General features: G+C 38.4%; 1 protein-coding gene across 2 annotated transcripts in view; it reads right to left on the reverse strand.

The window, feature by feature from the left end:
* Positions 1-435: 435 nt before the first annotated feature.
* LOC140202835 (E3 ubiquitin-protein ligase pellino homolog 2) overlaps positions 436-13,307 on the reverse strand; it is a 147,248-nt gene continuing 134,376 nt past the window's right edge. For both annotated transcript variants that reach the window (XM_072268275.1, XM_072268283.1), the window contains exon 7: positions 436-3,631. In XM_072268275.1, coding sequence (XP_072124376.1) covers positions 3,065-3,631 — 567 coding nt within the window. In that variant the 3' untranslated portion in view covers positions 436-3,064. The remainder of the gene's footprint in view (positions 3,632-13,307) is intronic.

The raw sequence follows: 13,307 nt of genomic DNA on the forward strand, positions 1-13,307 counted from the left end.
CCAAAGTTGATATTTTCAAAGGGTCAATTTTAACTTTTGATGGTGCTGTAAAACATTTAACAATCAAATCAGTCACCAAAAATCTTACCCTGTGAAATAAACAAACATGAGATTAAAAAAATCATGGCTGCTCAATTATTGTTTTCTTGAGGCTTTAACTGAAACTTAAAATTACTTTCACATTTTACCTTTGATGATCAAAGATAGGGAAAGGTTTGTCAATTTTGCCACTGTGTTTGCAAAAGTAATGTTTTCAGACATAATATTTTCAAAGTTATCCCTTCTCACTATTTAAGGAATATCATATTCCCCACAGCTGTGAATAGCATGAAGTTTTTAAATATGTTGAAATCTCAATAGCTCTTACAACCTGCATCTTGTTTATTGCTAAGTATAAACACAATAATGCAACACAGTAACCCAAATTAAAATAAAATGTATGCAATTCACAAGTATCTCAGAAAATGCCTTTATTAGCATGTGATACATCACAATAAATCAGTTAGCAACTGAGGCACCAGCATGAATTTTACCAAACCAAGCTTTACTTATTTATATTTTAACTAGGGAATTTTCAATAGTGGATACTTTAAGAAGCAATATCCTGAAATTTTAATCAGAAAGCTCTTCATAAATTAACATTGATGTGACAATTGATAAAAATAATCAAAAGGTGATCCTTTCACTGACAATTGCAATTTTAAAATTTGTATTGTTCTTACAAGTAGGATTTGTTGCAGTTCATGTGACAAGGTTAACATTTATGTTGAATACTGACAATTTCTACATGAACTTTTTCAACAATTTTGCAAGAATCGATTATTTTGTAATACTTCCTCTGCAAGATTTATAATGGTATTGCTGAGTGCTCAATATTTCACTATAATACCTAGACATTCAGGGGTTAATCTTTCTATATGCTTAGTGTAGTTAAATAAAGGTCAAGCCCAATAATCCCTTATGTACTTCTATTTAACATGTTGTAACAGTTAAATTACATACAATCAGCAATGTTAAAAAATGGAGAGTAAATATATTAATCTTTACTGAATTTCCATGAACATATTTTCCACCGTTAGTGGAAAGTACCAATGATAATTGAAGATTAAAGCACAAGTTCTTAAAAGGGTAAAATCTTGTTACTTGACCTTTAGTCCAAACTAAGATAAGGAAAATGGCAATAATAATGCCACATTTAGAAGGACATGTTAATACTCAAGTCTCCAAATTATTCTGTACATAATAAGCAAACTAAAAAATTATATCAGTTTGTATCAACAAGAAATCCATAATGGCCAGATATGCAAATTTGTTTCTTAACTGCTAGGAAGTATCGCAAGCATAATACAGACCAAGACAAAGTTTTGTACAGTACCGTGCAACATCTTAGGCACATGTAAAAAAAAATGAAAAGTTTCTAAACACCAAAAAAATGACTATAAAGAACAGTAAAAAGTAAAAAACTAAATCAAATCAATATTTGGTGTGACCATCCTTTGCCTCAAAACTGCATCAGTTCCCTTAGGTACACTGTCCTGCAATTTTATAAGAAAAGTGGCTGGTAGGATGTCCCAAGCATTTGGAAAACTTGCTGCAGTTCTTCTACAGACTTTCGCTGAAGCCACATAAAAAATCTAGGGTGCCCAAGACTTTTGCACAGTACTGTAAATCAAGATAGGTTTCCAATCTGTCATGAGAGATTTTTGTTTAGTTTTGCTTCAAAAGCATATTTTGAAGATAATAGTATCTTTGTACAGATCTATCAAAAACACATCAAAGTAAACAGTCAAAGAAGAAAAAAATGCCTGTATTTGAATCCTGAATCAATAACCTTGGCTATTTACTATGGTAAATGTAATATTTACCAAGTTACATCTCAATTTTCATACATACTAAACTATGTGCTTTCCCCACAAGAATAGCAAAATAACCCTGGAGAAATATTAGCAAACATTTCAATGAGTGGCTTAAAATGCTACATTTGCATTATAAATAAATAATTTAATTGTGATTCAGCTGTTGTACTATTTTAAATTCGGGATAACCTTTGCTTTACAGAAGTTGTAAAGGTTTTGGAATATTATAACCTGCCATCAAGGCATGCTCGTAGCTAAGATCCTGTTCATAATCATGCTGCTCAATTGTACTTTTAACTAAAGATTCTGTCATCGATACAGATACTTATGCAGGTATTTGCAGTTTGCTATATTTAAAATAGATATAAAATAGAACATGGGCAATTTAAGTAACTTGAACACCAGCAATTATTAGTACTATAAATAGTATTTGATGTCACATTAAAGATATTACTACAAATCATAAAAGGTAACTGGTAAAAAAATTAATTGTTTCAGTTAAATTGTCACAATATTTCCCTGTGTACCTTAAACTGGAGTAAGACTTCACAGCTGATCCCTTCATTCAAAAATGAGAGTAATTTCATAGCATAATATTGCAAAGAATTTCAGCAATAGTTTTCTAAAAGATTTTTAAAACTTGTAAAGAGTACTCTAGTAGGTAGAAAGCACAAATCCACCTTGCTGTTAATCTCTGTGCAGAATTCAGCTTCTCAATACTTACTTATACACCTGAGAATTTAAACCAAATTACAGTGACTGAGCAGGTCATTACTAAACATTCCTACCAAAAGAAAAACATTTTGAAATAATACTTTACTGCTAAGGTTACACAATAGCCATAAAATGATTTACAGCTTTATCTTGACAGGCCATTCAAGCATATAATGCAATATATTAAAACCATATAACTTATAAAACTATACAAAGGTCAAATTGTAGCAAAATAGGTTAGAATAATAGGATAACTTTTCTCTTTAGTTGTGGCTTTTCTGAATGGCACCTCTAAAACCTGCACCCAAAAAACAATTATTAATCACCATCTGCAATGCTGAAACTTGTATTTCCCCACCAATTTGATCACTGCCCTCCCACTCCTCCCCCAAACCTTTTCAAAGATTAACCAGGAATAGTGGAGATACAGCCACAATGGATTATTTTTCACAGTATTTTCCAAAATGTCCTGCTTGTCTTCTTTCAATTGTTCATCAGTCAATTGGTCCCTGGAAAATGAGTTTAATGATGCCTTGTTCTCCATTCAGTTGAATAGCACAGAAAGGGCACGCTGCATGGAATGCATGAGTACCGTGTGGCAATGGAATTTGTGACCAATATTTTGCTGTTTTTTCAGAGCACACATGTCCACATGGGCTAAATGTATGTGTCGGAGGACCAGCATCCACATAAAATCCTGCTTCACAACCTAGCCAAAGGGGTACGTATGGACCCACAGTTCTGCACATGGGACATTCCCGCTCATTGGCTTCTGTATCACTGCGATGTCCCCAGTTGTGGTAACCATGGACATGTCCACAGCTGAGATAAGCCCAAGGCTGTTTCTCTTCCACAATGTCCTTACGATTAATGCTGGGAAATGCTAAGGTATTAAGACCAACTGGGCACTGAGGTCTAGCGGCATTTATCTCCTGTCGAAGAGCCTCAATGTGTTTTTGGGTAGGAGTATGGAACAGGCCATCAGCTGTTCTCCACAGAAGTGTTGCTCCACAAAGATCAACAAGCGAGCCATCTTGAAGAACATTGGTTTCAGTCTCCACCTGGAAAATTATTAAAATGCAGTATACATCAGAAATTCATTCATTATTATTTCACATTAATATCTTATATACAGTAAATACATGGTCTTGTTTTATGACTTTCTAAGGTCAATTTCAATCTTGTAGATTTCAAGTGTGGAACTCAACACCAGCCCAGTAAGATTCAAGAATGACCAAGTGATACTGAGCAAGTCTATGTTCAAAGCTTCAAAGTGACACCAAGTTATTATTGGTTTCAGTACTTCAGCAAAATCAAAAATTAGAGAATATGTTACTGCTTATCACTATGAAATGACACTCAATAGAAAGCATTTATGAATGTCAAAACATGACAAAACTTAGGTGAAGCTGTCAAGCTCTGATGACAGAGTAAGATATCTGCTCTAACTAGGTTTACACCAGGATTTTCACTTAGGCCTTGGAAATAATGAGAGAAATAGAGTTTAGCCACAAATCAACTATAACTTTAGTGAATGATTGAATAGGCTCAAGGGGATAATTTATTTAATCCTGTCCCCATAAGTAGTAGATCGTGCTTTTATGTGGGACAGATTACAGTGACTTTGATTCCACTGACGTCAAATGAGTTCACCACAATGGACCATCTGCAGGAGACAAGCAAAATGGCAAATGAATGAGATATTGAAGGCTAGAATCAATTCCTCCATGAAAAGAATTTTTAAAAAAACAAAGAATAGAACATTAATGAAATACTCAAATGACCAGGTGTCATCTTTGTACAGAGAAGCAGAGTTAATCTTACAGGAGAGAATAGCAACAAAAGGTCATCAACCTAAGATATAAACACGGGAAAGTCTGCAGGTGTTGGAAATCACACAAAATGCTGAAGGAACTCAGCAGGCCTGGCAGCATCTATGGAAATGAATAAACAGACGACGTTGAGGGCTGAGACCCTTCTTCAAGACACAAGATGTTAACTTTGTTACACCCAAGACTATCTAACCAGTTGAGCACTTCCAACATTTGACTTTTTGCTTTTATTTTGAATTTTCAGGTGTTTTCTTTTGATTTTTAATGAGAAAACTAAAGTGATCAGAGGGGAAAACTGAAGCTAATAAAGGATACACAAATGACTGCAGATACAAAAAATATTTTGCAGCATCTGTGGAGGCAAAATTTTGGTCAATGTTTTGGGACAGAACCCTGCATCAAACTGAGCGCGACCAGAAACGGTCAGTACACCAGAGTCAGCGGGAGGGGTGAAAATGAGTTTGGTAAGCAATAGGTGGAACCAGGTGTAAGGTAGTGGGGGAGGGAGGTGTTGGGTAGATGAAGCCAGGTGGGGGAGAGGGAGGAGGGAGTGTTGAGACAGAGGCTGGTAGGTGATCGGTGGAACTAGATAAGGAAGAGATGATGGGTACGTGGAACCAATGGGGGTAGTGTGATGAGTCAAAGTAACTTTGGGAGCAGCCAATGATGCTTGCTTCCCAGAGGAAAGTGGTTCCAAGATTCCCTTGCACAAGCAGCCTTGGGAGGGTTACAAGAGTGTTTAACATTTGGAAGTACCTGTAAAATTGTTAGGTAACAAACGTACTGGAAAAAAGTAACTTCAGAAGTGAGAGACAGTGTTTGGAGCAACAATTGTCAGTAAATAGCCCTTTTCTTTAGCATTTTATTACATAGAATAAATTTAAAGCTTAATATCAATAACTTACAAATGACTTAACATAAGGTGATGGAACAACATTAAGGTAAGGCAGTAGTTTTAATGGACTGCATCCCAGGGTTTTGAAAGAAGTAGCTAAGGCTATTAGTAGTGATCCTTCAAGAATCACTAAATGCTGCTGTGGTTCCAGAGGACTGGAAATGGCAAATATCACTCCACTCTTTAATACGCAAGGGAGGAAAAAGAAGGGAAATTATAGGCCAGTTAGCCTGACTTCAGTTGTTGGAAAGACGTTGGAGCCCATATCACTTGCATGGCTAGAAGATTGGCAGACTGGCAGGAGGTAAAGAGTGGTAATAAAGGGGGCCTTTTCTGGTTGGTTGCCAGTGACTAGTAGTGTTCCATAGAAGTCAGTATTGAGATTGTTTCTCTTCAAATTACATAACAATGATTAGGATGATCGAATTGATGGCTTTGTGGCCAAGTTTGTGGACGATACAAAGATAGGTGGAGGGACAGGTAGTGTTTAGAAAGCAGGTAGTCTGCAGAAGGGCAGACAGATTAGGACAATGGGCAAAGAAGTGTTACACAGTAGAGAAGTGTATTTTCATGCACTTTGGTAGAAGAAATAAAGGCATAGCCTACTTTCTACACGGGAAGAAAATTCAGAAATCAGAGGTGCAAAGGGACCTGGGAGTCCTTGTGCAGGATTTCCTAAAGTTTAACTTGCAGGCTGACTCAGTGGTAAAGAAGGCAAATGCAACGTTAGCATTCACTTTTAAAAGACTAAAATATAAATGCAAGGATATAATGCTGAAGCTTTAGAAGGCATTGGCAAGACCAGACTTGGAAATATTATGAGCAGTTTTGGGATCCTTATCTAAGAAAAGATATGCTGGCAGTGGAGAGAATCCAAAGGACATTCATTACAATGAATCTGGGAATGAAAGGTGAAACATGTTTGATGGCTTTGGGTCTATACCTGCTGGCAGTTAGAAGATCTCATTGAACCCTATTGAATATTGAAAGGCCCAGATAGAGTGGATGTGGGGAGGATGTTTCCTATATTGTGGGAGTCAAGTACCATAGGCCACAGCCCCACAATGGAGGAACAGCCCTTAAACAGAGATTAGGAGGAATTTGTTGTGCCAAAAGGTGGTGAATCTGGGCAATTCATTGGGTATATTTAAAACAAAATTTGATAGGCTCTTGATTAGTAAGCGTGTCACAGATAATGGAGAGAAAGCAGGAGAATGGGACTGAGAGGGACAATAAATCAGCCATGATGAAATGGCACAGCAGACCTGATGGATCAAATGGCCTTAATTCTGCTCCTATGTCTTCTGGTCTTATACCTTTAATGACCATTAAGAAAATAACATTTTCTTATTAAAAAATGTAATGTATAAATGTTTTATTCTAAACCTTGGACTTTTGTGATCCAGTTATGATTTTGATAAGGTATGTTCTGAAAAAAGAAATCCTATTATGAACAATTGCTATTATAAGCCACCAAACAGAATCAACTCATTTGTAGAATTAAGAAGGGGTATTGTCTTAAGTAGCAGGGAAGTCCATGGTAATACTGGTGTCACAAATTGCATTCAACAACAAATAACAGCTGTCAAAGTTTAATTAAAACTATATCAACAAATACAAAATCTAATAAATATGCATCATTTTGTGTTTCCATCCTCCACCTCGCCCCAGCTAACTGCATCAAATCCCAGGATGTCAATGAAAATGCAGAATTTAGTTTAGCATATGCAGCTATCACTAAATGTTTAACATATATGATTATAAAATCGTATCAAAAATAATTGGATGTGAAAAATTGTACAAGCTTGAGCTAAAATAACATGTTAAAAAGTACTGCAACTTTGTCATATTCCTACATGAAATACATTAAATATACTACTCAATGTTTTAATTAAAATATACTCATAGTGTGCTACCTCTATCAATTTACAGAGACAGGAAGACCAAAAAGAGCTGTTTATACAAATAGTAAAAAGATGTAAAGGTCAAAATATCAGCAATTAAGGGAACAGTGTTTGTGACTGAAACCAAATCTTAGATTTAATTACCCCACAATTTAGCAATATTTTTGCTCATCCTCCTGAGGGATATCTTATTCAAAAAAGCAAGCAAAAATTATTCTGGCCAATTAAAATTCATCAGTAATTGAAAAGCAGGAAAACACAGTTATTGGAAAATTTAAATATAAAGACAACATGCTATTGATACTCAACAACTTCGGCAGAAAGAAAAATAGTTAATGTTTCAGGTTAATGACCAGAACTAGAAAAATTAGAAAACCAATATGATTTTCAAATTTTTCTTCATTTTTCAAGATTCAAAGATCCAAAGTACATTTATTATCAAAGCATATACGGGGAAGAAATACAATTCTGAGTCTCATTCTCCTACAGGCAGCTACGAAACAAAGAAACACCATGGAACCCGTTCAAAAAAATCAAACACCCATAGCGTGAAAAAAATAACAAATTGTGCAAACGGCAAAAAGTGAGCAAACAACACATAGAATATCAACCAACAAACCAGGAGTCCACTGGGGTTCAGTATATACTTCAGTTCAGCACCATCCCGCTAGCCAATGCAGGGCCATTCTTCATCAATACACCGCAGTCTGCACTGATTGCCCCATTCAAACCGCTCAAAAACAACAAAAAAAAGGTAACCTGATTCCAGGAACACATGCAGCATGAACCTCAAGGTTCCCCAAAATGAGTCCACAGCCTCGCCGATCACTCTTGGTAATGTGGATCTCAAGACTCTGCACTTTGCTCCAACAGCAGCAAGGGAGAGGAAGACCAGTGAATCACAGGCAGACGGCACCAGACAACCACCCGTCCTCCGCTCTCGTCCGTATCGACTTCAACCTTGCTCAATGCCTCAATTGGAGAGAAGCAATGGAGTCAATCATGGGCTTGCACCCTGTCTCCAGGCCACTTACTCCGAACCAAACCTCACTGAACTCCCTCCAAGACAGCAAAGCGCTAGATTGTTCAATCAACCCCAAAATACACCATCAAAATGTAACTCACAGGTTCCACTCGGATGCAGCTTTGTAGAAGAATCATATTTGAAAGAATTAAAAGAAATAGTTTCATGAACTGTCAGCAAGACACCGCTGTCGGTCACATTCACTGGCGCCATCTTGACTGAAATCAAGATTTTATCTTTTACCTTGATTGGGCAAGTCAGTATTTTACTACCCATCATTACATACCACCAAGAAATGGTGATGAATGAACTTCTTTCTTAAACTGCTGCTACCCTTCAAATTTTCTGTTTGAAAGTAGTATTAATGGGGTATTAATATTAATGGTCGGGTGGATCATTTCAGAGTGTACATGCAGTGGGCCTGAAGGTAAATATAGGCCACAGTACATAAGGATGGTATATTGCTCCCCCCTTCACACCAAGAAACTTCGATGAACCAGATGAATTTTACAATAATCCTAATTTCTGTGATCATCATAGCAAAATTAGTTGTCATTTTTTTCCAAATTCTAAATTACTACCCGAATTGCCAAACTGAGATTTAAACTTTTAAGTCTTCATAGTGTTACATAGAGTCACAGGCCTTTTAGCCCAACCTACCTGTGCTGACCAAGTTGCCTAACTGAGCTAGTCCCATTTACCAGAGAGTAGCCCATATCCCTCTAAACCTTTCCTATCCACATACTCATTCAAATATCCTTCAAGTATCCTCCAGGCCTCAAAATGTTCACACAAGTCTCAGGATTACTAGATTGGTAGTTTAGCCCCTGCTTCACCACAGAATTCTTGTTGCAGAAAAGTGAAAGGTTGAGAGAACAACAGGAATATTTGTGACAAAGAGTCCAGGCATGGTGATTTACTGGAAAACTCTGGTCCCTCCCAGTATTGACATTGCCCTTGTTCTTTCCGTGTTTCACTTTCTGTGCAACTTAAAACATACTTGTTTTCGCATTTTCCTTAATCACTGACTGACTAAGAAGTTCACTCTGGTTTGCACCTACAGGTGCTGCCCAACCTGATCCATAGTTCCAGTATTTAAAAATTTTATTTCACACCCATCAATATGCTTTTAATTATCAAAATGATTGAATAGATTGTCAGCTATGTTATTAAGTGCCAGATAGTCACTAATAACATTCAAAATGCACTGTCTGGGTTCCACCAGGACTATCAGGCATTCAAACAATAAAGCCATTGCCCACACATGAACCAAAGAGATAAATTTTCAAGTGGAGGCAAGAGTAACTGTCCTTGATATTACTGCTTTATTTGACCTACTGTGCAATAATGAATTCTTGTAAAACTGTAATTAATGGTTACCAGGAGGAAAACTTTCTGCTGCCTAAATTCACAGCTATCCCAAAGATAGATAAATGTAATTGGTGGAGGCCAATCATCTCAGCCCCAAGATATTACTGCAGGGTTCATCTCCTACTGCTTCAATTATAATCCACCTTCCATCATAAGGTCAGTCAAGATTGAAATGCCTGTAATGATTGCATAGAGTTTGGTTTTTATTCACAATTCATCAGAAAATGAGCAACACTGATAGTGCAAACAAGACCTGTATAAGATTCAGGTTTGGGCTGATAAGTGGAAAGTAACAGTCACAACACACTCCTACTGGACAATGACGATCTCCAAGAGGAGAGGTAATGGCTTTATCACATTATGATTCTGGAAGTATGGTTATTGAAAAATTAACCTGATCAAGCTTGATAATTTAAAAGCATGTAAGAACTTGGCATCCTATGGGTGGGAATTGGGATGGGTGTCACTCATTCCTGCCTTCCAAGTCCATCTTTAAGGTACAAAGGAGGAGTACAATAAAATACTTTTTACTTTATTTTTTAATGTAGAGATATAGCATGGTAAAAGGCCCTTCCAACTCAACAAGCCTGTGCCACCCAATTACACCCAGGTAACCAATTAACCTACTAACCTATGCATCTTTGGAATGGGTTTCAGGAGGAAACCCATGCAGTCATGGGGAGAATGAACAAACTCCTTACAGACAACGGTGGGATAGTGCCGTTCTAACTATATTCAAAGATGCCTTACAACATCCAGGACTGAGCCACCCTATTCTCCATGTAAACAATCTCTTCATTTACCATAGATGTACTATGACTGCAGTACATATCAAAAGCATTGCAGCAACTCATCAAGGCTTCTTCATCATTATCTCTCAAATTCACAACCCACTTCGCCTAGAAAAACAAGAACTGTAGGCATGTGGGACCACCAACTCCATGTTCTCCTCCAAGAATTGAAAATACACATGGACTGAGATGTTAACTGTCCTGTGCTATCACCAGTGGGATCATCAGTTGATCTGCCACCTGTCTTCAGGAGTTTCAGCCCAAGACTCCCTCAAGGTGGTGGGCCAGCAGTGCTAAAGCACCACCTCCCACTGGTGAGCTTAAAAACTCAGCATCTGCCTCTATCAGAGTTGTTGGTCGCTTCTATCCAACAGATAGTCTACTCTTCAGGTGCCTATGCAACTACTGAAGGGTTTGTAAAATATGTATACACTGTCTGACTATCTGCCCCTCTGGACATACTTAGTCCACACCCATGCTGATCCTGTCTCTGCTGCCTCAGCTACAGCCCTGCTGGTTGACTTGATCTCTCTTCTAGTGAAGCCAAGGTCACACAGCCACTTCTGGAAAGTGAACACAATAAACCCATGGCAGCCTACTTCAAATGGATAGCATGAGACCTTCCACCCTCTGTCTCTGCACTCTGATCTTAATTCTGCATACTTGGTTAACTTGCGCTCATGGGCTTCACCGATGTTGTCTTCCCAGGGGGCTGTGAGTTCACCAATAACCACTTCTCTACTGGTGTCAGACCATACGATTATATCTGGACGCAATGTGGTGAAAGCTATTAGCTCCGGGAAACTGCCTTTCCCATCAGGTCGGCCTTGACACACCAATCATTGGCTGAAGAAAGTATGCTTGATCGTGGGCCTGCGCTGTACATCCTTGACTTGGAGCCTTCTTTCACAAACGATATACGATGTTCTGTGCAGCATGGGGCATGAGATAAGTTATGTATCATACCAGCTTGGGATATACCAAAAGTGGACACTTTATTCAGCACCTCCTTTACCTGATTAAGTGGCCACTGAGGGCACATCCATGGTCTTCTGCTGTTGCAGCTCATCCACTTCAAGGTTTGACATGTGCATTCAGAGATGCTCTTCTGCACACCACTGTCGTAACGTGTGGTTATTTGAGTTACAGTCACCTTCCTGTCAGCTTAAAACAGTCAGGCCATTCTCCTGTACCTCTCTTGTTAACAAAAAACATCCAGCAAGTGGCAGCTCTATGGGTGAAAACACCTCTCTTATTAACAAGGCATTTTCACCCTCAGAACTGCCACTCAGAGGAAGTTTTTTTTTTGTTTTTCACACCATTCTCTTTAAACTCTAGAAAATCTCAGGGGATCAGCGGTTTCTGAGATACTTGAACCACCCCGCCTGGCACCAACAATCATTCCATAGTCAACATTAGTTAGATCACATTTCTTCCCCATTCTGCTATTTGATTTAAACAACAGCTGAGACTCTTAATTATGTCTGCATGTTTTCATGCGTAGGGTTCTCAGTAATACTCATTATAATGTTAATTGTTAAGGCTGACAAAATGGCTTCTCTGTACTGTTAACTGCTGAGTAAGAGGTTCTCTGTAGCAACATGTTTTGGTTATAATTAGTAATAACGGGACTTGTATTCATTTGCTAGCCAATGGAAGTCATGTTATTCTATTTGTATGTGTGGGAACCGGAGGAGAAGTGCGGGTTTTTGGTGGAGGAGAAGAGAAGAGATTGGACGTGAGTCGAGCGCTCTGTTAGGTCGACGGAGTTCGGAGGAGATCGAGGGGAGGAACAGATACAGAATTTCGTGAGCTCCAACAGATTATTTGTGCACAGAACTGATAAAATTTATTGATTTGGCACCTTTATTTTATTTGTTTCTACCAACCCATCACCGAGAGATAATTATAAAGTGTAATCATTTACTTGCCTATTGTGTACATCTGATATTTTATGTCTTGGGCTTGTACCGGGGTGCAATCACACAGTATCCACACCAACACAATTACAGAGTTGGCAGGGTCAACACCAGTTTACCCTAGACAAGCAGGAGTCAAGTAGGGCATAGTCGCTACATATGCATTGAGTTGCCGCCAGATGATTGGCTGATTAGATACTTGCATTAACGAGCAGGTGTACAGGTGTCTCCAATAAAGTGGCCATTGAGTGCCTATTGTTATATGCTTATGATTAAATCAAAATCCCGGAACCCCTTACATATAGAATGGTTGAAGAACTTCACCATGTTGGTGAAGTACTACCTACTTCAAACGTCAGCCTTGACACAAATGTGTGAATAAATTTAGTATAATAAATGTGCAATGCAGCCTTTTATACACACCGGTTGCCTAGAGAATTCACATCTGTTATTATTACAACTGTGTACATCTCACCACAGGCCAATACCAAATGAACTTTGTGAAGCCATCAATATCCATGAAATCACACACCCAGAGGCTGCTTTCATCATTGCCGGAGACTTTAACCAATCGTCATTAACCAGAGCTTACCCAAAGTTCTGCCAACACATCGAAGTGAGTACACAGGGAGGAAGCATACTCAACCACTGCTACTCTCCCTTCCGCAATGCCTAAAAAGCTCTTCTCCACACTCTGCTGACCATTCCTCTATCTTGCTCCTGCCCACCTACAGGCAGAAATTGTTGCAGGAACAGGCCATAATGAAAACTATCTACTGCTGGTCCAACCAATCAGACTCAATGTTACAAGACTGCTTCGATAGCGTCACCTGCGAGGTACTTCAAGCTGAAAGCATCTCCGAATACACGGAGGTGGTCACAAGCTTAATTCAGAAGTGCATTGAAGACATTGCTCCCCAAAAATCGATCCGGGTCTACCCAAACCAGAAGTTCAATGCGTCTTGCTTTCAGTGCAAGGGATAAAGCCGGAGACCAACAAG

This window comes from Mobula birostris, chromosome 1 (genome assembly GCF_030028105.1).
Source record: "Mobula birostris isolate sMobBir1 chromosome 1, sMobBir1.hap1, whole genome shotgun sequence".
NCBI lineage: Eukaryota > Metazoa > Chordata > Chondrichthyes > Myliobatiformes > Myliobatidae > Mobula > Mobula birostris.